A 24,947-nucleotide genomic window follows, 5' to 3' on the forward strand; every position below is an offset into this window, starting at 1 on the left:
TGCCTCCCCTTAACAGTCATCTGTTCTGAAAAATACAGCACATGTAAGAAGTCAAATCAATTGATCAACTGAAGTTACGAATTTTGAGGGCGTACAACTTGTGCTATAGTAGTTGCTGTACTGTACATACAAGAGTAAAAGTTCTCTTATCTAAAGTACTGCTATGTATTGTAAAAAAAAGGCTACACAATTAATTATTCTGTATGTGTAAGTAGTATTGGAACCCTGTAGATGATCTCCTACAGCTTTCCTCATCCACAAGAACATGGTCAACTATAGTGCTTTTTTACCCTGCTATTCCTCTTTGTCTCCCACTAGTAGGATTCATTTTACAAAGCATATAAGCACTGCATTTTCTGTTGTTCTCCTTCAAAATATTAAGTCATATATGACATATATGAGTCATATACAACTGAGGTCAGACCCTTGAGCAAGGCACTGAACCCCCAGCTGCTGCCCCGGTGCCTCAGCAATTTTGCGTAGCAAATACACATTTTGACCTCAAAGTGCACTGTAGCTAGGAATTTATGACACCTCTGTTCAACAGGAGTTTTAGAAAAGCACAGAAATACATGGTCAATCAGCAGGACTCAAACACACACTGATCTTAATGTCTTAATGAGGATTTATTACACACATTTATTCTGACATGTTATTTCACTGACAGAAGTTTAGCTGCAGTATTAATGTCATGAAGAGAAAAGAAGAGACTCTATAACATCTCACTGCGATTTGTCATCCAGCTCAAAGCATTATGGTTAGAATCTCTCGTCAATCTATTCTAATTCATCAATACAGTTTGTCAGTTTCACTGATGATCGTCTATGAACAGTAAACCCAGGATAGAGCGGTTGAGTGAATGAGGTCTTCACTGTGTGGATGAGGCTCATTGTTTTAGAGATTCTGTAGAAGGACAGAGTTCCTGCACTGTGATCCACATACACTCCTATTCTCCTACTGATGGACTTTACAGGGAGAGCAGTCCGTATGTTATTGTGTATGAATGAGCAACTGTAGGGAGTGCAAAACAAACTCCAGGACTGATCATTATATCCAAACCTACACTCTTTACCCCCTCCCTTCCTGCCGATGCTCTTATATGACACTGATATTCGCACACCATTATTTCCACTCCACTTCAGCTCCCAGTAACAACGTCCATGCACACTCTCTCTACACAACACCTGAGACCGATAATTAAATCTGTCTGGACGATCAGGATACGGCTGGACTGTTCTAGCGGTAGTAATCATTCTGTTGCTCTCAGACAGACGGAGGTAAATATGTGCTGTGTTTGGATCCACAGTGAGCTGATGGAAATCTGATGGAGATAAAACACATGAATCAGGAATTATAAATCTGTTTGATCTTTTCATGTAGCTGAACTCTAAATTTTCATGAGTGTTTATGTACAGATGAACAGATATCCTTTGCAAATCATAATTTACATCATCAATTATAAACTCTCCTTTCACCTTCTACAGGAAGAACGTGAACACATTCACTGAGTTTTTCTGCTTGTTTTCTTATTGACTTACATCGTAAGAAGTCGCTCTTGGTCCTGGGAACAACGTTGGTGGATGTGACTGTGGAAATCAACAGACATGAACAGTGTGATTCTCATGATTCTGCATCTAGGGGTGTGGCATATAGACAAAAAATAATATCTCAATATTTTCTTGGATTTTATTGATAACGACAATATTTTGCTGTGTTATTGTGCTGGTATCTTAAGGACTACCATAGACAGCTGAATCCATTCTGTGTGGTGGTCAGTTCACACTAATAGAAATTTAAAATGATTTTAATATTTTATGGGCATTTTAACCTTTAAAAAGCCTTTTTTTTTCTCTAAAAATGTGCATCATCTTTTGTGTGCAACATCATCAAATTCTTACATTTAATCAGTGATTTAGAATAATATGACATTTGGGCTTTTACCAAGCCAATTAAAGCAGTATCAACAAAGTTTGATGAAATTTTGTTTAATGCAGGTCATAAATGCATTTAACTTGCAGGTTCAAATGCATAAATAATGTTTTAATATATTACACATAAAACATTGAATACTGATATTTGAAATTATTTAAATAATAAAAAGATACTTTAAATGTGGAATAAAATCACCAGTAGGTGGCAGCAAATAAGTGAATCATTGCGATTAAACCGAATCATTTAGGGTGTGTTCACACTTGCCATGTTTGGTTCGATTAAAACGAACTCTGGTGTGATTACCCTGATACTGTGTTTCATTTGAGTAAGTGTGAACGCTGCCAACCGAACCCTGGTACACACCAAACAAGCAGACCAAGACCACTAAAAAGATGGGTCTCAGTCCACTTCCAAATGAACTCTGGTGCGGTTTCGATTGAAAAATGAATGCGATGTGGACAAAATACTTCTAAACGAACAAAAAACAGGAAGTAATGGCAAGATGTGACGCTATACGACATGATATCACGAAGAGAATCCACAGTGTTTCCAAAACAAAATGAGCAGAGGGCAAACATGGAGCAATGAGGAAGTAAAGTGCCTTTATGAGCTTTTTGTGAGTTTGCAGGTGGTTAAAATAAAATCATATACACACACAATGACCATGCTTAGTCCATCAGAAGTTGAACGCACCTTCTCCTTTTGTTTGGAGTGTTTGGTGAGCTCCGTCACAAAAATATACGTAATTCAACCTGACCAATCAGGTTGTGAACGTATTACTATGCCTTTAGGTTCGGTATCTTCAGATTTGCTGTCAAAAATGCCAGTGTGAACGCTAAGCTCGATATTATCCAGACGCATCTGCATCCATTCCTAAGACATTTCTAATATGATTTTCTCCATGTTATGATATGATTATAGACTTGTTTCTGAGAGCAGATGAATGTCCAGGACTTTACCTCTGTCTGAGATCTTCTTGAGCTCCTTTTTGCAAAAATCCTCCAGTTTGTCTATCAGCTGAAGTACAGATTCTCTCAGGTAATCAGAAGAGAAGTGAGAAATGAAGGGGTCATCCTTTACTTCTGTAGTTTCAGGAGGTGCTGAGAGAGACTGGAAAATCTACAGAATTCACAAATTAAAACATCAGCTCCACACTTCACCCAATACTCATGACTTGACTGATCTTTAGTAACTCACCTCAGTCCAGCACTTTCACAGCATCAGCTTCATTCTTCTAATATTTATTAAATCACATTAGAGCTACAGCTCTAGTATTTGCCACTTACACTATATGAGAACTTTCTAGGAAATTGTTTGGATGATAAAACATCTTCTAAGAACATGAATGTCCACCTAACAGCTCAAGCACATCAGAGTCTCATTGTAGGGCTGAGTAGATTTGCTCAGGAAAAGCAGCTCAAAGGCTATGATTAGATTTAGCATCATTTATAACTTTATAATGTTCAAAGACACTAAAATTTCACAAGGACCCTTATGTTTTGTTTTTTTTTTCATTGCTAATATACAGCATTAATTCATGTCTGGGGTCTTCATGTTCAAATTTAACAATGTGTTACAGGCAAAATAAAAAACAATTTATATCAGGTTTGAGGATCACCTGATCCAATTTTGATTGTTACTCAAAATCAGTATTATCGAGTTATTTCATATAGACTGATCTCTCTTACCTGCAGAAACTGGATGTGATCCTGTGTGTGTGAAAGCTGCTCCAGCTCAGTGTCTCTCCTCCTCAGATCACTGATCTCCTGCTCCAGTCGCTCCAGTTGCTCCAGTCGTCCTTCAGCTCGACTCACTGCAGCCTTTTCCTGATCTCTGATCAGCCGTATCAGCTCAGACCAGCTTTTCTCAATGGCTGAGTGGATGAGCTCAGTAAAGATCCTCTCACTGTCCTCCACTGCTGTCTGTGCAGAGCGCTGTTAAGACACACAGTGATTCAGGCTTCAGTGGGACTGAAAGAGGAGAGTCTGAACTGAGACTGAGACAAACATCTCTTCTTCTCCAAACTCACCTTCTGAGACTCCACAGATTCTCTTAGCTGCTGAAGGTCTTTATCTTTCTGCTGGATTCTCTGCTCGAACGTCTTCTGCATCTCTTTTAGCTGGTGCTGCAGGACAAATGGATGACAGTGAATGTCACAGAAAACTACTGGAACTAAATCATCAGTGAATACAAGAAAAGTGGAACAGATAACTAATGGCTGTAGGTTCAAACTCCATAAATGATGGTTGGTTACAATCATTGAACACAAATTATAATGTTAAGATATGATATTAAGGCCTTTACTCTGTAAGCGTAAGTATCATGAAAGTGAAACTGACAAAGACGTAGAGTTTTATACTGACAATGTTTCTGTGTAATTAACCTGCAGCTCTACACAGAAAATAAACAGACTATTGGATCATTACACATTATTAACTTCATCTCTAGTTTTAAATACCTGTTTCTCTGTCCTCTGTGCTGCAGCTGATACAGTATCATGGTTTTTATGTTCATCCATTGTACACAGCACACATATAAATTTCTGGTCAGTGCGACAGAAAACCTCAAGGATCTTCTCATGTTTCTGGCAGATCATCTCCTGCAGTCGTCCAGTGGCATCAGTCAAATTGTGTCTCTTTCCTTTAAACCAACTCTCATGTTCTTCAAGGTGATTCTGACAGTAAGAATTCAGACACATCAGACAGGACTTGACGGCTTTATATTTAGTTCCAGTACAGACATCACACTGCACATCTCCAGCTCCAGCTTCATCTAAACAGTCAGCAGGACGTTTCCTTTTCCTCAGTTTCTCCACCACTTCAGTCAGCATGCTGTTTGTAGCTAGAGCAGGTCTTGGACTGAAGGTCTGTTTGCAGTGAGGGCAGCTGTAGACTCTCATCGGATCCTCCTGATCCCAGCAGCCTGTAAAACAGCTCTTACAGTAACTGTGTCCACACTGGATGGTCACTGGATCCTTCAGGAGATCCTTACACACTGGACACAAGAAATCATCCTGAAAAACTCCTTCTTCTGCCATTTTACCGCTTTTTACAGAGACAGCAAACGACAGCTCAACTACACTTCAGTTTCTCTTTCCCATTCACTCATGTGTTTCCTGTTTCCTGGTTTTGTGTTTGAGGTATGCAGTGTTGGGGAGTAACTAGTTACATGTAACAGAATTAGGTAATTGTAATTAGTTACAGTTAATTAGAGTAATTAGTAAAAGTTTGTAATTAAATTACAGTTATGAAAATGTTAATGACTGATCACAAACGGGTTACGTCAGATTTATTTATTTATTTATTTATTTATCTTTCACATATACACCCACATACAGACTTCTTTCATGAATTGCATTGACTGCTTTAAAGTATGAGACAACAATCTGATTTATTTCCTATTTGCCTTGATTTATTTGCTTTATGTTTTAAAATTAGCTGTTTTTTTCCCCAAGGCATTGTTAGATATCAGTTTCCTGTCATAGCTATGCAAAGATTTGATTTCAAAAACAGTATCATAACTATTAAACCTTTTCTTGTTATGATTTTAAATCTGTATTTAACCTCAAAATGTAAATAATGAAGCTGTAAACGTAAGTTCGGGAGGAGCCTAATCATTCAGTCCTGTCAATCATCATATAAGCAGCTGTCATTGCACCGTCCCAGCCTCCGTTCTTCTGGCATTTTCTATCGTTTAAAGCTCTGTTAAAATGTAGGCGGGCACTTGATTTGACCTGAAAGCACTGCCACAGCAGTGATTTCTTTTTACCACTCTTGCAGCAGACAGTCACCATACTAAGCTCTATTTCTCACTGCCACAGCAGTGAATTCTCCCACAGGCCTCAGCAGACGTCACACCAAACTCTATTGCTCACTGCCGCAGCAGTGAATTCTTCCACCGGTCTCAGCAGATGTGTAGAGGTCAGTATTTTTTTCCACTGGTCTTGGAGGAGTTTCCATTCTAAATCACTATTTCTCACCTCCGCAGCAATGACATCCCCACCTTTCTTGCAGCAGACGTCATACTAACCTCCATTTCTCACTGCCGCAGCAGTGATTTCCTCCACCGGTCTAAGAGCAGGTATACTAAAACTCTTTCTCACCTCCACAGCAATAATCTCTCCCACTTCCCTTGCAGCTGATGTCATGCTAAATTCCACTTCTCACTGCCGCAGCAGTGATTCTGCACAGCACCCTTGCAGCGCCCTGACTAATCTTCATATATTAATTTTCTTCCAGTTTTGCAAGAGCAGAGATTTCTCCTCCAATGAAAATGTTTCTTTACGTCACTGCTGCAGCAGTGCTTTTCCACCCCTCTCCTTCAGGAGCGATCTCATTTGTTAGCCCTTCAACTGCCTTATACTGCCCTAATCACGGCATCAGGGAAACGTATTCTGCACATTCTTGAGGGGGAGAGATAGAATCAATAAAGGTTTTCTCTACTCGTATCACAAAAACTACTCGCACTTGATTGCCCGGCTTGCTGTCCCTTGTAAGCACATTTTGGGGGGGTTCGAACTCTGTGCTCAAGCCGAGCCTCGGGTTCGAGCCTCCATTAAGGACAACAAGCCAAGTTTGTTTACCATTGCCCATCATGACTGGATGGGCAGGCGAACTTGTGAAAGAGGTACTAAAGTCAGTTTGTTCTGTCATTTTTGATCATACACATAAGAGTAATACATCATTTGAATCTGTAAAGGGTTATTTTACAAAGGGTAATTTTTATTTGTGTACACTCACAATATCAACAAAACATTGTGCTTTTGTAAAATAAAGAAAATAAACAGGGTGTGCTTTCAGCTGTCTCATTCCCCATGTATATATCTTTTTGAATTAACTGAAACTCAGTGAATAGTTGACACACATACAGTCATGGCCAAAAATATCGGCACCCTTGCAATTCTGTCAAAAAAATGCAACACTTCTCTTTTTTTGCAAATGTTTTGGTATTCACATGCTTTTTTTTTTTTTGCACAGCAACAACACACACGCGCGCGCGCACACACATTCTTGCATTTGTGGTTTACGGGGACTCTCCATAGGCACACATTTGTTTTTGTGAATTGTGGGGACTTTCCATAGACTTCTATAGATTTTATACTGGCCAAACGATATTGTCTATCCCCTAACCCAACCCTAAACCTAAACCTAGCCCTCACAGAAAACATGTTTGCATCGTTACACTTTCTGATAAACATCATTTACTATTTTTAATATTATTATAACACAATAAATTTACACAAAAAAAGTACCAAAACATTTGCAACTGCAACAATTTTCTGAGAGAAGGGCTGCATTTTCTGACAGAATTGCAAGGGTGCCGATATTTTTGGCCATGACTGTACATACATACATACATACATGAGAGATATATCTGGGTCAATGACGTGACGCCCAAATTTTCTGTCTGATTGCATTTTTCAGGTAAAATTTGGTTTAAATGCATTAAAAAGATGCCATATATATGAATTACCTCTCCTGTGTATGGACCCACTTTAACTTTTCAAAAAATGTACTTATTTGCAATTTTTCTTTTATACAAAGTGTCAAAATATCATGTGGGGTGGCCGTCCAGCCATAAATGTTGCTTTGGAAATGTCTTTGAATGCTCACCATAGGCAGCACGTTAATTCTGACCCTGCATTCAAGCACAAACTCCAGATTTTATTTTCTACTTTAAGAAAGATGTTCATGGTGTGATCTCAGAATCTGAGCCAGCAACCTCCCGCTAATCTAAATTGACCCTTCACAAAGACCTGCTCCCTTTAGTTACTGTTACTGCATCTGACAAACCATGGCACTTTTATGCCACACATCATGCAGTAAAAAATACATCACACAGCAAAGAGGACACTGACAATGCGCCGACATACAGAGTGATTACTTTTGGTATGAAACAAAGTCTTTGTGTTCAAATTTGGTCTTTTTTAAAAGAAATTCAAGCAACCAATACTGTTTTGTGGCTCTTTAATGTGTCCTGACAGATAGCTGTAGCACCTCACTTCAAGCGGCACATGAGCCGATGATCTCTTCATCTTTACTAGTTATAGCACAAAATAAACAAATGAACATCAGAAGGTATGTTGTTTTTTACCTGTGAAAATATGTCAATACACACCATTTTTCAAGTTCAAGTCCACCGACTACTCTTCTGTCTGGGTTGTTTGTCAGACAAAACAGCATATTTGGCGTTATGATTGGTCAGATCGCCTGTTAATAAAACTCCTGGCGAAGGGTCAGTTGAGCAGCCAAGATCAGGCAAAGTTTTTCTTTAGTGGGGCTAAAGAAGTGCCTGCAGTTAATGTCATGTGCTGCACATTTCACACGTCTCTTTAAATAGATTTTAATGATATAAGGCCTTTGTGTCATTTGAAGCGACCACTCATCATGTGGTGCAACCAATAATAGGAATAACTGTATTAAAATAAAAATAAAATATCTCATTTCTGTGGTTGAAATCACTGCTACAGTGCTGAAGTGTGTATATATATATATATATATATATATATATATTATCAGTTTTATGCAATTTAAAGGAAAAATAAGACTGCTGTTGTATTTATATTTATGCATTTTTTATTTTGAAAAAACATTTATTTTGAAAAGAGGAAGTGTGATCCCTTAGCTCAAACTTTATTTTCCTGTTTTGCACAGTCAAGTTGGGTGATAATGACCTTTTGATTTGTTAAAAGTGGTATTAGTCCCGCCTCCCAAGCTGCAGACCAGATCACTCACGAGTCTCCGGCCTTTTTCACTATGGGAATGAGCGAGACAGGTTGTAGAGCTCCGGTAAAACAACTTTTGGGTCGTCTGTGTAAGGACCACGAGCTGGATAGGCTGTGTTGTTGTACCCCTTGCGGGCTCTTTACGATACCTCATCTTGGTAAGCCATGCCATTTGAGAACTAGAAAAAAAAACATGCTAGCGCATGCTAATATAAGCACGATGCTAACGCTAATCGCGAGTGCCTTTTTTTTTTTGTTTGAAAGCAATGTAAAAGCTATTTTTGGTTAAGACATGGGTTCTACCAAATTCTATTTCAGTTCATAACAGTACTGAGAAGCACTTTTAGTTATTTTTGTACTATTTTTGGTCCAATGTAATTATTATTTTGAAGTTGATTGTACATTTTGATGGTTTATTGTATGAAGTGTACAGTAATGTTTCTGTAATGCTAAACTCCATAGCACAGATACGGTGTTACTGATAGAAATGTTGGTTTTGAAGGAGAATATTTGAATTCATTAGTGTAATTCATTTCATGATTTACAAAAAGTTAAAATTCATTTAAAAATGAATATGCCAATTGGTTAAAAATATTTGATCATAATGTTATGGTTGAATAATTAAAAAAAAAAGATAAAAAGATAAATTCATTTGTTGTTTTTACATGGAGTAAAAACTATTTAATGTATTACAAAGGATATTTGAGTTAAAAACATGCATGTAAAATATTACTGTATATTTGTAATATGGTAATATGAGAAAAGGTAAACAAAGCTATAGCCATTGAGAAGAAATAGGACAACAGACATTTATTTAGCTGTAAACAATAATACCATTATTGTTGTGCAGGCTAGTATTACATGATTAAGAAAACTCTGGATGGATTTCCTGGATTCTCTCCGGATGGAGATGGCGAGCCTGTGCCCAGAACTGGATTGAACATTGAAGAACCACCTTCTTCTCTACAGTGCCGAGTGGTAACACCTTAAAACACCACTTAACGGAAAAAAAGAACTGAATTATAAAGACAATTGACTTGACTTCTAACGTACAAAAGACAAACTGAGCTCATTGGGACTGTGGGATTTTATTTTATTTTTTTGCATATGCCGGCTATGCTTATTGTTAAATATTGTTTACCTTGAACTGTTTTTATGTTTATTTGTTGCTAAATAATACTTTTTCTTACTTACTCTTTGCCTCCAGCCATTTCATTGCACATTCACCGCAGTTCCTATTGTAATCCTGCTGAACCTAGCAACTGGTCTATACTCCTAATTCCGCCGTACCTACTTAACGTGAGTCAGGTGTTTTGATCAGAAGAGAGATTTGAGAATTATTTATCACAGGGGAGGGAGTGCCAAAAATCAGTTTGTAGATTAAAAATTGGATGCCACTCAGGTATCCTTTAATGGACCCAAATTGGAGGCCTTTAACATTGTTGAGGTAGGAGATGAATGAGAAGATTGAAAGGAGAGAAAAATCGCCATTTGTGGTTCGCATTTAACCCATCCTGACAGACATTCTGGTGCTTCAAGAGTTACCATCCCCAGTCCCTTGAGCTGCTACCTAGTCTCCTTTGCTACAGAGCTATCCCATCCCCGACCAGCCTGTTCTCCTGTCGTGTACCCTGGCCCATTGTGTGGACTGTCTTCCTACTTCGCCCTTTTGTGTTCCCATTTTCTTAATAAACTTTGTTCCCCCTATTGATTCTGAATTTGGGCCCTTCCTTGCCAAACCCTGACAGAATAAAGCTGTTGCTCGGGAACAGGTAATTGTGTGGAACTGAAAGGTTGATTATAAGATATTTCTTACCTGATAGTTTCCTAGTAGATTCTCCATTGGGGCTAATTCGAAAAGCTGGAAAGAGTGGATTGAAGGTTATTACAGGTAATGTTTTGAGAGAGCGGGCATTCCACTCTGGGTTTAAAACTGTGTTCGAGGTCAGACAGCAGGTAATTAGTGAATTAATCAAGAATTAAGAATTAACAACAACATTGTCTGGTGTATTTGCAGAGGTAGAAATTGTTGCATGGCTGCCTATTGTCTGCAAAAGATAGAGTTTTCCATCTAAAACTCGGATTTGTATTGGTGGTGGCAGGTCTTGGTATGTATCTGGTGGATTTACCTGGGGATGTATTTGGGCAGGGGGGATAGAGGGGTTAATTTGAGGGCATGACATGGTGGAATGTGCCACTGACCTGCAGATCATGAAATGTTTCTGCAGCCTAGAAAGGGCAGTGTGCCCCAGTAGGGACATTGGTTTCAATGGGAGACCTGTCCTGTGCATTTTGCAGAGAATAGATTGAGATGAGTGTAGCAGTACCCTCCTCTATAGGACAATGCAAGCTCAGCTATTAGCATTAAATAGTCATTTACTTCATTCCATCTATTGCAACGTAACATATAGTTCTGTGTACAGTTCTGCTTTGTTCATTCTCAGCGAGAACCGTGCAATTTCCTCAGGTTTAATACTGCACACTTCTCAATAGGGGGAATTTTTGGCAAGTTAGATTGAAAGGAGAATGACGAAGAAGCAGTTAGAAGTCTCGAGGGTCGGCCTTGTGTCTTGGTGAGTGTGTGGCTGGTCAAGCAGAACAACGACTGCAGGAAGAAGCCTGGGGTTCAGCGGTGATGTCTGGTGGAGAAGAAGTGGTCCTGTGGCCAGCAGATTGTGGCAGAGTATCCAAAAGAAAATCTGGCTTATTGGATTTCAGACATAATGGCACAAAGCATGAACTGAATCCTGGGGAACTGTCAAGAAACAGAGGTAAGTCTGCTGTGTGGATATACCTCTTATCTTGTTAATTAGGTTGATTACTGAATGTGCTCCTCTCGTGTTAATTATGCTGATTATCTGAACATTCCAAACTTTGTTAATAAAAAATCATTATGAGTTCTATAGTTCTATATTTTGTCATGCAGTGCCACACCGCTCACATCCTCAATTAGTCTTGTGTAAAGATATGTTCAGAACATGTCATAATTCAGAAATGACAACATGTGACATTATAGGATCATTTGCTTCATTCTGCACTGAGGAGAGAAATTTACATTGTTTCAATGTTAGATTGATAATTTATCATTAACTTTATACTTATATTAGTGATGCATCTAACAATGAATTTGATAATTAATCTGTTGATTAATAAATGTTTGATTAATCTACAATCTGTTTCATTAATCAGATTTAAAAGCATTTTATTAAATGTGTTGTCTTTTCTCCTTCAAAATATTGAGACATACATAGAGACATAGACTAGGACTTACAAATAAAATAAAAATTTTCAATATAGACATTTTTTTGATATACAACCACACCCAAATGTATTCAATAATGATTTCATTTTCAACTATTTTGTCTGAATAAATGATAATTGTGATGATAATAAAATGATAATAAGATGTGACACTACATTAACCCTTTAACTGTCACTCCCATTTTTGAACATAGACGTGAAAATGCACTATTCAAACTTGCATTTTTATAAATCATGAACAAAAACATTTTGTAGTATGATTTTAATATACTTTTTTTAAAATGGTAATGCAATGTCTGATTTTAAAATGCTTTTCAAAGGATGAATTTTGAGATTTTAAGTTTTCAAGTGATATATAATTTCTTGATATCTAATCTTGATATTTATATCTAAAGCATGATAGGGAAAAAGACAACAAAGAACGTCTTTTTGTGACAAAGGTCAGAACTCCTGTTACAATGTAGATTTCTGACTTTTGCACACTTATAAACTAATCTATTACTTTTCCTACATAATTTGTAACACAAAACAGTGGTAAAATATCTATTTAGGACTCTTAGACCTTTATAGCATATAGTTTATCTAACTATAAACTATATATAGTTTATCATGATTAGATTAGGATTTATTTGAAACATTGTGAAGTGAACGTAGGTGTCACGTATACAGTTAGGGGGTTAAAAACGAGTTTGCGAAAAGCACAGAAAGACATGGTCAATGAGCAGGACTCACAAACTAATCTTACTGTGTATATGAGGATTTATTACACACATTTATTCTGACATGTTATTTCACTGAGAGAAGTTCAGCTACAGCATTAATGCCAGAGAAAAGGAAAGACTCCATAACATCTCACTGTTACTGGTTTATCATTCAGCTCCAAGCGTTATGAGTAAAATTTCTCATCAATCTATTCTGATTCATCAACAATGTTTGTCAGTTTCACTGATGATCCAGATCCTAATCCAAACCCAGGATAGAGCGGCTGAGTGAATGTGGTCTGGACTGTGTGGATGAGGCTCACTGTATCAGAAACACTGTAGAAGGACAGAGTTCCTGCACTGGGATCCACAAACACACCTATACTATTGCTGATGGACTTTACAGGGAGAATAGACCGTGTCTTATTGTGGCAGAATGAATATCTAGAAGGAATGCACAACAAACTCCAGGACTGATCATTACATCCAAACCTACACTCTTTATCCCGTCCCTTCCTGCTGATGCTCTTATATGACACTGATATTCGCACACCATCACTTCCACTCCACTCCAGCTCCCAGTAACAGCGTCCACGCACACTCTCTCTACACAACACCTGACGATACACATCAAATCTGTCTGGATGATCAGGATATGACTGGTCTTTGTTATTGTAAGCAATCACTCTGTTGCTCTCAGACAGACGGAGGTATTTATTCACTGTGTTCAGATCCGGAGTGAGCTGATGGGAATCTGATAGAGATAAAACACATCAGAATCAGGAATTATGAATCTGTTCGATCTTTTCATGTAGCTGAACTCATGTTCATTGTATCATTAGTGTTTCATTACAGATGACCAGATATCCTTTGCAAATCATCATTTACATCATCAAATATGAAACTTTTCTTTCACCTTCTACAGGAAGAACATGAACACATTCAGTGAGTTTTTCTCCTTGTCTGCTTGTTTTTTTTTTGTTTTGTTTTTTTTTACTGACTTACATTTTAGGAAGTCGTTCCTGGTCCTGGGAACAACGTTGGTGGATATGACTGTGGAAATCGACAGACATGAAAAGTGTGATTCTCATGATCCTGCATTCATCCCTAAGACATTTCTAAAATGATGTTCTCCATGATATGAGATGATGATGGATTTGTTTCTGAGAGCAGATGAATCTAAGACTTCACCTCTGTCTGAGATCTTCTTAAACTCCACTTTGCAGTAATCCTCCAGTTTGTCTCTCAGTTGAAGGACAGATTCTCTCAGGCCATCAGAAGAGAAGAGAGAAATGGAGTGACCGTCATTTACTTCTGTAGCTTCAGGAGGTGCTGAGAGAGACTGGAAAATCTACAGAAAACAGAAATCAATCTCATCAGATCCACACTTCGCCCAGGAACATGCACCAATGTATAATTGGCTTGACTGATCTTTAGTAACTCACCTTAATCCAGCACTTTCACAGCATTAGTTTCATTCTTCTCATATTCATTATATCACATTCATTTTACAGATTCTAGCATTTGCCACTTACACTCTATGTGAACTTTCTAGGAAATAGTTTGGATGATAAAACAATTGCTAAGGACATGAATGACAGGTCCATCTGATAGCTCAAGCACATTAATGGAGTCACAATGTAGAGCTGAGTAGATGTGCCCAGGAAAAGGAGCTCAAAAGCTACGATTACATTAACCATATTCATAACTTTACTGAAATTTCACAAGGACCTTTAAGACAAATAGCTAAATATATCTTCTAAAAGAAAGAACTCAGAGAAAAGATTCCTAAGAGATTTCCAGAGCTGAAAGCCATTTGTAAACCATTTGTCTCTTTTAAAAGAAAATGTGAGTCTGATTTATGATTATAAGACACTCATAAAATGTTTCTCTGTGAGTCTCCTGTCAGAGCAGGATCTGACTCATGTCCACTATGACCCTGTTCTTGTAGATCTCTGTTACCTGCAGGAACTGGATGTGATCCTGTGTGTGTGAAAGCTGCTCCAGCTCAGCGTCTCTTCTCCTCAGATCATTGATCTCCTGCTCCAGTCGCTCCAGTCGTCCTTCAGCTCGACTCACTGCAGCCTTTTCCTGATCTCTGATCAGCCGTATCAGCTCAGAGCAGCTTCTCTCAATGGATGGGCGGATGAGCTCAGTAAAGAGCCCCTCACTGCCCTCCACTGGTGTCTGTGCAGACTGCTGTTAATACACAGTGATTGAGGCGTCAGTGGGACTGAAAGAGGAGAGTCTGAACTGACACTAAGACAAACTTCTCTTCTTCACCAGACTCACTTTATGAGACTCCACAGCCTCTTTCAGCTGCTGAAGATCTTTCTCTCTCTGCTGGAGTCTCTGCTGGATCATGTTCTGCATCTCCTTCAGCTGCTTCTGCAAGACAAATGGATGATAGTAAATGTCACAGAAAACTACTGGAAATAAATCACCAATGAATCCAGGAAAAGTGGAAATTATAAACAATGGCTGTAGGTTCAAGATCTAGACGTGGCGATCGTTTACACTCATCTAACATGAATCATGATGAATATTAAAGCCTGTTTCACACTGCAAGCATAAGTATCATGAAATGAAACTGACACAGACGTAGAGCTTCACACTGACAATGTATCTGTAGAATTAAGCTGCAGCTCTACACAGAAAATAAACAGACTGTTGGATCACTACATTAAGTATTTACTTTATCTTTAGTTTTCAATACCTGTTTCTCTGTCCTTTGTGCTGCAGCTGATACGGTGTCATGGTTTTTATGTTCATCCATTGTACAAAGGACACATATAGATTTCTGGTCAGTGCGACAGAAAACCTCAAGGATCTTCTCATGTTTCTGGCAGATCATCTCCTGCAGTCGTCCAGTGACATCAGTCAAACTGTGTCTCTTTCCTTTAAACCAATTCTCATGTTGTTCAAGATGATTCTGACAGTAAGAGTTCAGACACATCAGACAGGACTTCACGGCTTTATATTTAGTTCCAGTACAGACATCACACTGCACATCTCCAGCTCCAGCTTCAGCTAAACAGTCAGCAGGACGTTTCCTCTTCTTGAGTTTCTCCACAACTTCAGTCAGCATGGTGTTTGCAGCTAAATCAGGTCTTGGACTGAAGGTCTGTCTGCAGTGAGGACAGCTGTAGACTCTCATCAGATCCTCCTGATCCCAGCAGCCTGTAATACAGCTCTTACAGTAACTGTGTCCACACTGGATGGTCACTGGATCCTTCAGGAGATCCTTACACACTGGACACAAGAACTCATCCTGAAAAACTCTGACTTCTGCCATTTTACTGCTTGATTACAGAGACACAACCGCTCAACTACACTTTAGTTTCTCTTTCTCATTCACTCACGTGTTTCCCATTTCCTGGTTTTGTTTTTAAAGTACCAGTTACATGTAACAGAATTATGTATTTTATTTACAAAATAAATGCAATCCTACTTATATAGCTACTGAGTAAATGTGTGTAATTAAATTACAGTTTCTTATCACAAAGGGGGTTACATCAGAATTTTTTTTTTTTTTTTTTTTTTTTTTTTTTTTTTTCACATACCAACATACTGACTTCTTTCATAAACTCTGTTAACTGCTCTAAAATATGAGATGACAATTGTTCAGGAGTTTAGGACACATTTATTCAGTAACTTTTATTTCCTAATCATTAAACTTTGTGTCAGTACGTCACAAATAGAATAAGGTAGCAGTTCACTGTTGGGTATTTTTCATGATGTATCACGCTACATCCAGTGTAGACAGCATCACTGATTTCACAAGTTCATATAATAAATAGAGTAAAGGTTATGTGTCACACACATGTTGGATGAACGTACTCGTAAAAGGATAATGGTGATCAGACAGAGGAAGGAGCTAGGATGGAGACAGAATGGACCTGGAGCAGGAGGAGCCAGACGAGACCTAGGCCACAGCCATGATGGTAGCCCATGGCGGAGCCGACGGAGGGAGGAGCCATGGTGGAGGATGGGCTGACGACTCCAGGGGGCTGACCAACAGTGGTGGAGCAGGTGGAGCCTGAGGTGGAGACAGAGAGCCGATGAGTCCAGGCAACACACAGCATCCGGAGGGCCAAGGCGGTGTCCAAGGCTCAGACGACTGAAGCGGAGGCAGAGATCCGGAGGTCCGTGGCAAAGCCGGAGTGACAGGAGACTGAGGCGGAGCTGGAGGGAGGGAGGAGCCCAACAGAGCCGGTGAGATGGAGCGACAAGGCACAGAAGTGGAGTCCTGAGGTGATGGCGGGACAACGACCGACCAAGGCGGAGCCGGAGGGACGAGGGAGCCCAGTGGAGCTGGTGGGCTGACGGGCGATGGTGGAGATAAGAGAGCCGGGGCGGAGCGGCTGGGTTGGAGGGCCGAGGCGGAGTCCAGGGTTTCTCCAGCCACAATGCCGATGGAGAATGGCAGACCCGCAGCGAGCCCACCGCACAGATGGTGGGCTGAAGGTGAGCAAAGGGTCTGGCAGGAGACAGAGGTGGCGTGGCTGAGGTAATGATGAGTGGATGATGCAAAAGAGCGAGGGTGTGTGGGTTGGTGGGTGTTAAATTTAGGCAGGCAGACAGATCAGGGCGGACAGAGGGTTCAGGATCAACTGACAGTTCTGATCATGGTGGGATAAGAGGGGGTATGTCTGCATATATATCCTCCTCAATATTTATAAGGTCCATTAGTCCCAGTTCCAGTTTTAGCTCACCCTCAGCGGAGGTGCAGTGGGCGGGGCCTTCCTTAGCATCCTCGTGCTCCACTGATTACTCCTCCATCGCAAATGATGTTACCGGCTCTCGCACCTGGTCGGACGTGATGGGCTCATGCTCCGGGGCGATCCTCAGCTCTGTCCCTCCTCTCGGCAATGGCTCGGTCGCACTGGACTTTGCCTCTCCGTCCGCAGTGGGCTCGGGCAGATGCAGGAGTGGGAATGGGGTTGCTGTCTGTGAAGTCCACAGTCATCAGCGATCTGATTCAGACACCATCACCCACTCCACAAAGGCGGCAAGGCTCTCTCGAGGACCTATTCTGGACAGCTGCACTCATGTGGGGCGATGTTAAGTCCAGCTTGGTAGAATGAGCAAAGGCAGCTGCCCGGATAGTGTGTCATGTTGGCAAAAAACACAAAGTCCATTGTGTGGTCCTCGAGAGAGCGTTCCCCCTGCTCTAGCAGGAGGAAGAGGAGGGCTGGGTCATCCATACCCAAAAAAAAAAAAAAAAAAAATGGCAAAAACATCAAAATGTCAAATGTACAGTACCTGGTACTTTTTTCAGTACCTACTTGGCTGAGGTTCCAAGCTGTACTGATAACAAAATGTGATGTATAAACCCTGTTGATCACTGATTGGCTGGAGATAATTGAACTTTGAAATTGCAACACAAGACATTAGGCTTGCTTCATTTAAATCAGGACAGCCAGCGAAGGATAGAATGCAACTTTTTTTTTTTTTTTTTAATGAACACAACTGTTTTGAATGAGCGCACATTTTTTTCTTAACAACCAAAATATTGTTTCGTGGTTTGTTGAGGAATTACAGAATTTCCTCTTGCTGATAGCCAAGAAGTGGATCCAGTGAGAGCTTGATGGGGTGATGTGTATAATCTCGCCCACTTTAAAGTGGTATCAAACTGCAGCAGTGGTTTTGTGAGACTTTGTGAGATGTTGCTCACTTTTGGGTACAAATAAAATATGGTTAAGTAGGCACACACACACATTTCATATCATTTACAGGTTTTAAACACTGATCTATAATATAATAAATTATTAACAAGCTGTAACCTAAAATAAAAACAAATTCCACAGTTAATAATTAAATGTGTGATAATAAAAACCGTGACTAATGACACTGGAAGACAAAAGAACACAAAACACTGAAAAGGGTCAGAGCTCCATAAAGTGTACAATGAAAATGATTTATTAATTGTGATCATCTGAATACAAGGTAATTATGATAGTAAAACGATAGATGTGACACTACATTAAAAACTAAATCAACACAAACAGAATTTGAGAAAAACACAGAAACACATGGTCACTAAGCAGGACTCACACTGATATTACTGTCTATATGAGAATTTATTACACAAATTTATTCAGACATGTTATTTCACTGACAAAAGTTCAGCTGCAGTATTAATGCCAGAGAAAAGAAGAGACTATAATCTCACTGTTACTGGTTTATCATGCAAGCGTTATGAGTAAAATTTCTCATCAATCTATTCTGATTCATCAACAATATTTGTCAGTTTCAGCCAAGATCCAGCTCCAAATCCAAACCCAGGATATAGTGGCTGAGTGAATGTGGTCTGGACTGTGTGGATGAGGCTCATTGTTTTTGAAATGCTGTAGAAGGACAGAGTTCCTGCACTGTGATCCACATACACTCCTATTGTATGGCTGATGGACTTTACAGGTAGAGTAGACTGTTTCCTATTGTGGCAGAATGAGTATCTAGAGGGAGAGCACAACAAACTCCAGGACTGATCATTAGATCCAAACAAACACTCAACACCTTCCTTTCTGCTGATGCTTTTATATGACACTGATATTCGGACACCATTTGTTCCACTCCACTTCAGCTCCCAGTAACAGCGTCCACACACACTCTCTTTACACAACACCTGACGATACACATCAAATCTGTCTGGATGATCAGGATATGACTGATCTGTACCAGTGAGCAATCTTTCTGCTGCTCTCAGACAGACGGAGACATTTATTCAGTGTGTTCAGATCCAGAGTGAGCTGATGGGAATCTGATGGAAATAAAACACATCAGAATCAAGAATTATGAATTTGTTTGATCATTCCATGTTGCTGAACTCTTCATGTTCATTGTATCATTAGTGTTTCATTACAGATGACCAGATATCCTTTTCAAATCATCATTTACATCATCAAATATCAAACTCTTCATTCATTTTCTACAGGAAGAACATGAACACACTTTTTTTCACAGTTTTTCTGTTTTTTGTTTGTATGTTTTTTTACTGACTTACATTTTAGGAAGTCATTCCTGGTCCTGGGAACAACATTGGTGGATGTGACTGTGAAAATTAACAGACATGAACAGTGTGATTCTGACAGCAAGACATTTCTAATATGATGTTCTCTATGATTTGAGATAATGATGGATTCGTTTCTGAGAGCAGATGAATCTAAGACTTCACCTCTGTCTGAGATCTTCTTGAGCTCCTCTTTGCAGTAATCCTCCAGTTTGTCTCTCAGCTGAAGGGCAGATTCTCTCAGGCCATCAGAAGAGAAGAGAGAAATGGAGCGACCGTCATTTACTTCTGTAGTTTCAGGAGGTGCTGAGAGAGACTGGGAACTCTACAGAAAACAGAAATCAAAACTCATCAGCTCCACACTTCACCCAACAACCTGCACGACTATCAGATTTGTGCGGCTGTTGTTGACTTGACTGGTCTTTAGTAACTCACCTCAATCCAGCACTTTCACAGCATCAACTTCATTCTTCTCATATTCATTATATCACATTAGAGCTACAGACTGTAGTATTTGACACTTACGGCTCGTTTCCACCGAGTGATACGGTTCGGTACAGTACGGTACAGAATGCAATTATTACTGTTTCCACTGTCCGAATTTGTGAATAGTACCAAAATAGGGAACCGTACCATACCACTTATTTGGAACCCTTCCTTTGGGGTACCAAGCACAGCAAAAGGTACCAAAAGAGTGGAGCTAAACTCACTGCAGAATGTTGACTGGTTGACTAGTTGACTAGAATTGTCTCTTGTGCATGCTACAAGGTGATAAAGCATTTCCTTCACTCGTTCCACGCTGCTGTTCATACGTGTTGAAGTTATTTACATCAGAGTGCGCAAACACAAAAAAATATAACGGTGTATTTTATAATTGTATATTTTCACACAGACAATAGCCATTTCTCAGTAGTTTTAAGAGTTTTCAAGGTGAGAATGTAGTTGTTTAAAATTCAAATCTGCGGTTTATTAATAAAAATAGTGCCTAATTGAAAATTTGCTATGCTGATTTTAGAGATGTGCACTCCAGGCGACCACCAAGCACTCAGTGCTCACGTCTCCCACCTAGAGCATCCGTAGCTCGGCTAGTTTTAATTAAACATGAGATACAATTTGTTTGGGGTATATCTAACAGGCAATTATTGGTCTCATAAATCTATTATTTGTTCCTGGTCATATCGTTTTGGCCGAGCACAAAGTCATGTTTACTTTATATATTTATTCTGAACTTTGTAGCATATGTTTGACTGAATTGTTGGCTTTTATCTTTATTTACTCTTATATAATTACTTATATAATAAGCCTTTTATACTTTGTACTTATGCTTTTATAATGGCTATTATTGTTCATTAATACTGACATTTAACAAAAAGAGGCAGAGTTGTGCTTTGTCATATTGAGAAACGGCTATTGTCACGCTTTATCGTCGATCACTACACCACACCTATCATGTAAGGGTGCTCTAAGCGGTGGAAACGCAAGCTCGATCTGGGTGTTCCCTCCCAAATTGTACCGCACCCTACCGTACCGCTCAGTGGAAACGAGCCATTACGCTATATGTGAACTTTCTAGGAAATAGTTTGGATGATAAAACATCTGCTGAGAACATGAATGTCTAACTCGCAGCTCAAGCACATCAAAACACTCATTGCAGGGTTGAGTAGATTTGCTCAGGAAAAGCATCTCAAAGGATACTATTAGATTTACCATTATTTAGAACTTCCCTGATAGCACACGTACATCTTGGAGATGTCTATTTGATGTCTGCAAGATGTATTTTTTAGATTGTTTGCTCATCTGCAATACGTCTGTAGAATGTTTCCTATCAGATGTCAAATAGACGTCTATCAGATGTCTTTAAGATGTTTATGATTTAGAATGTATGTAAAACTGATGTCTGTTCGTACACAGCAGATCCTTTCCAGATCAAGTGATCTTTAACAGACATCTTGCAGATGTGCGTGTGCTATCTGGATTCTTTTTATGTTTGCGGTCTTCATTGTCAAATTCAGGCCAGTAAAAAAAACAATTTTATTAGGTTTGAGGATCATCTGATCCAATTTTAATGAACGCTACTCAGAATTGGCACTATCGAGTTCACTGACTTCACCATGATGTAATAAATCAGACAGAGAATTGAAGTAAAAAAAAATTGAGATGTTAGTGAAGTTTGCTCTAGTGGTGTTTGACAGCTAAATATATCTTCCAGAAGAAAGAGCTCAGACAAATGATTCCTAAAAGATTTGAGCTGAAAGCCATTTGTAAGCGGTGTCTCTTTCAATCAAAGAGGATCAGATGAGAATCTGACTGATGGTTATATAATAAGATACTCATGAAATGTTTCTCTGTGAGTCTCCTGTTAAAGCCGGATCTGGCTCATTCAGTTAAAGCTAGAAGGAGGCAGCTCTGGCTACTGGGCATGCACACATCAATCTAACGTTATTTTTGTCACACTGTACAACAATAACACTGTTTTTGTATTGGGGCTAAGTTTATAGTTGGGGTAGGTGTAGACGTTAACACCTACCCCATTCATTTCATTGTTAGTTTACAGTCGGAGGTGTATCCCTTCTAGCCACAACCCTATGTTCTTCAAGATCTCTTTTACCTGCAGGAACTGGATGTGATCCTGTGTGTGTGAAAGCTGCTCCAACTCAGCCTCTCTTCTCCTCAGATCATTGATCTCCTGCTCCAGTCGCTCCAGTTGTCCTTCAGCTTGACTCACTGCAGCCTTTTTCTGATCTCTTATCAGCCGTATCAGCTCAGACCAGCTTTTCTCAATGGAGCGGATGAGCTCGGTAAAGATCCTCTCACTGTCCTCCACTGCTGTCTGTGCAGAGCACTGTAAGACACAAAATGAAAGAGGAGAGTCTGAAATGACACTAAGACAAACTTCTTTTCTTCTCCACGCTCACCTTATCAGACCCCACAGCCTCTCTTGGCTGCTGAAGATCTTTTTCTCTCTGCTGGATTCTCTGCTGGAACGTCTTCTGGGTCTCCTTCAGCTGCTTCTGCAGGACAGTAGTGAAATGGATGATAGTGAATGTCACTGAAAGCAACTGGCTTTCAGTGAATCTGAAATGATTCTAGGAAATCAATGAATCTAGGAAAAGTGAAACTGATAACCAATTCCTGTAGGTTCAAACTCCAGAAGTGATGATCAATTACAATCATCGAACATGAATTATGATGAATATTAAGGTCTGTTTCACACTGTAAGCGTAAGTGTCATGAAAGTGAAACTGACACAGATGTAGAGCTTCACATTAACAGTGTTTCATAACCTGCAGCTTTACACAAAAAATAAAATGACTATTGGATCATTACACTATTAACTTAATCAGTAGTTTGAAATACCTGTTTCTCTGTCCTCTGTGCTGCGGCTGATGTAGTATCATGGTTTTTATGTTCATCCATCGTACACAGCACACATATACATTTCTGGTCAGTGCGACAGAAAACCTCCAGGATCTTCTCATGTTTCTGGCAGATCATCTCCTGCAGTCGTCCAGTGACATCAGTCAAATTGTGTCTCTTTCCTTTAAACCAACTCTCATGTTGTTCAAGATGATTCTGACAGTAAGAGTTCAGACACATCAGACAGGACTTGACGGCTTTATATTTTGTTCCAGTACAGACATCACACTGCACATCTCCAGCTTCAGCTAAACAGTCAGCAGGACGTTTCCTCTTCTTCAGTTTCTCCACCACTTCAGCCAGCATGGTGTTTGCAGCTAGAGCAGGTCTTGGACTGAAGGTCCGTCTGCACTGAGGGCAGCTGTAGACTCTCATCGGATCCTCCTGATCCCAGCAGCCTGTAATACAGCTCTTACAGTAACTGTGTCCACACTGGATGGTCACTGGATCCTTCAGGAGATCCTTACACACTGGACACAAGAACTCATCCTGAAAAACTCTGGCTTCTGCCATTTTACTGCTTGATTACAGAGACACAACTGCCCAACTACACTGTAGTTTCTCTTTCTCATTCACTCATGTGTTTCCCCTTTTCTGGTTTTGTTTGAGTGATTGTTAATCAGTTGTGTTTGTGAGTCTGTAAAGCAGGTTTCTCCAAGTTCTTCCTCATTATATATATGCAGACATTATGATTATTTAGTGGAATCCACATTTTCCTTATATCTTGTATTATAAAAGGAAAAGGTGGAAAATTAACCATATTTAATGAAAAATTATGAAAAGGATGAAGGAACACCCATTTACAACATGAACTATAATGGTATTATCATCTGTAGTCTGTAATAACATCCCGGTACCTCTGTGTAATGGCGTGTTTTTGTCTCCAGGTGCTCTCTGATTGACTGGTGACACGTGGCTCCGCCACAGCTGGAGTCTGAGAGCATCAACAGAGCTGCTGATTCTCAGTCGCGCTCAGTGACTTTGAGAGGAATAACATGAGGAATAAAGCAGCACTGAGGAATATTCACATTTGATTTGTTCCATCATAATTTCATAAAACATCATCCAAACAGCAGGAATCATGGAGAGACTCTCAGCGCTGCTACTCATCACAGTCTCAGGTGAGTCTCAGTTTTTACTCTTTCTCTCCTCAGAACCAATAGTGTCTGTCTGCAGACAAAGGATGCCCATTTCCCACAAGTTGATATGATTCTTTAGGGTCTTAATGAAAAGTCAATATTATTTTTTTGGTTAAGAATTCTCAATGGTTGTATAAAACAACACCCTTTTTACCTTGTCAAAATGAGCTCTGCAAAAATCATTTAATTCTGGTCGAGGCTGCTTTAAATGCAAATGAGCTTTGCTCACCTCGCCCCTCTCTTCTCTCTGTGGAGTGACGAGCCTGTTTACTTTAGCTCGATTTGAAAAAGGGGATATTATTTTTACAGATTAATTAAAAACCACTGCATGGATTTTTATCATTATAGGGTAGATTTGTACATGCACTGCCAACACACATCAATGTTCAAACAACATGAAAAAGTGAACTTAGCATCCGATGACCCCATTAAATTTATTAGCAATAAATAAACTGAAATTATTCCAATGGATAAGTATTCATACATTTTTCTGGAACACTTGAAATTCATTCATTCATATCACTTGTAGTTGTTACTATATTTTGAGTGGCAAATTTATTTGAATGAGTATGATTTGGAAAGGAACACACCTCTCAATAAAAGGTCTAAGGGCTGGAAATGCTTATCAAAGCAAAAACCAAGCCCTGAGGTCAAAAAGAACTGCCTGTAGAGCTCAGAGACAGGATTGCATCAAGCCACACATCTGGGGAAGAGTTCAGAAAAAAAATCTGCTGCATTGAAGGGTCACAGAAGCATGTACA

At 39.5% G+C, this 24,947-nt stretch overlaps 1 protein-coding gene across 1 annotated transcript; it reads right to left on the reverse strand.

Annotated features, from left to right (window-relative positions):
• Nucleotides 1-771: 771 nt before the first annotated feature.
• Nucleotides 772-23,572, reverse strand: LOC127154210 (uncharacterized). Its single transcript, XM_051095620.1, has 12 exons — nt 22,988-23,572; nt 22,546-22,641; nt 22,239-22,472; nt 13,810-13,969; nt 13,624-13,671; nt 12,830-13,372; nt 4,391-5,007; nt 3,962-4,057; nt 3,621-3,866; nt 2,892-3,051; nt 1,539-1,586; nt 772-1,321 (listed from the first exon to the last, which is right to left on the reverse strand). Exons 1-12 carry the CDS (start codon nt 23,558-23,560, stop codon nt 777-779), a joined length of 3,366 nt encoding a protein of 1,121 aa, XP_050951577.1. The 5' UTR covers nt 23,561-23,572; the 3' UTR covers nt 772-776.
• Nucleotides 23,573-24,947: the final 1,375 nt, after the last annotated feature.

The sequence above is a fragment of the Labeo rohita genome, chromosome 22 (assembly GCF_022985175.1).
Source record: "Labeo rohita strain BAU-BD-2019 chromosome 22, IGBB_LRoh.1.0, whole genome shotgun sequence".
Taxonomy (NCBI): Eukaryota; Metazoa; Chordata; class Actinopteri; order Cypriniformes; family Cyprinidae; genus Labeo; species Labeo rohita.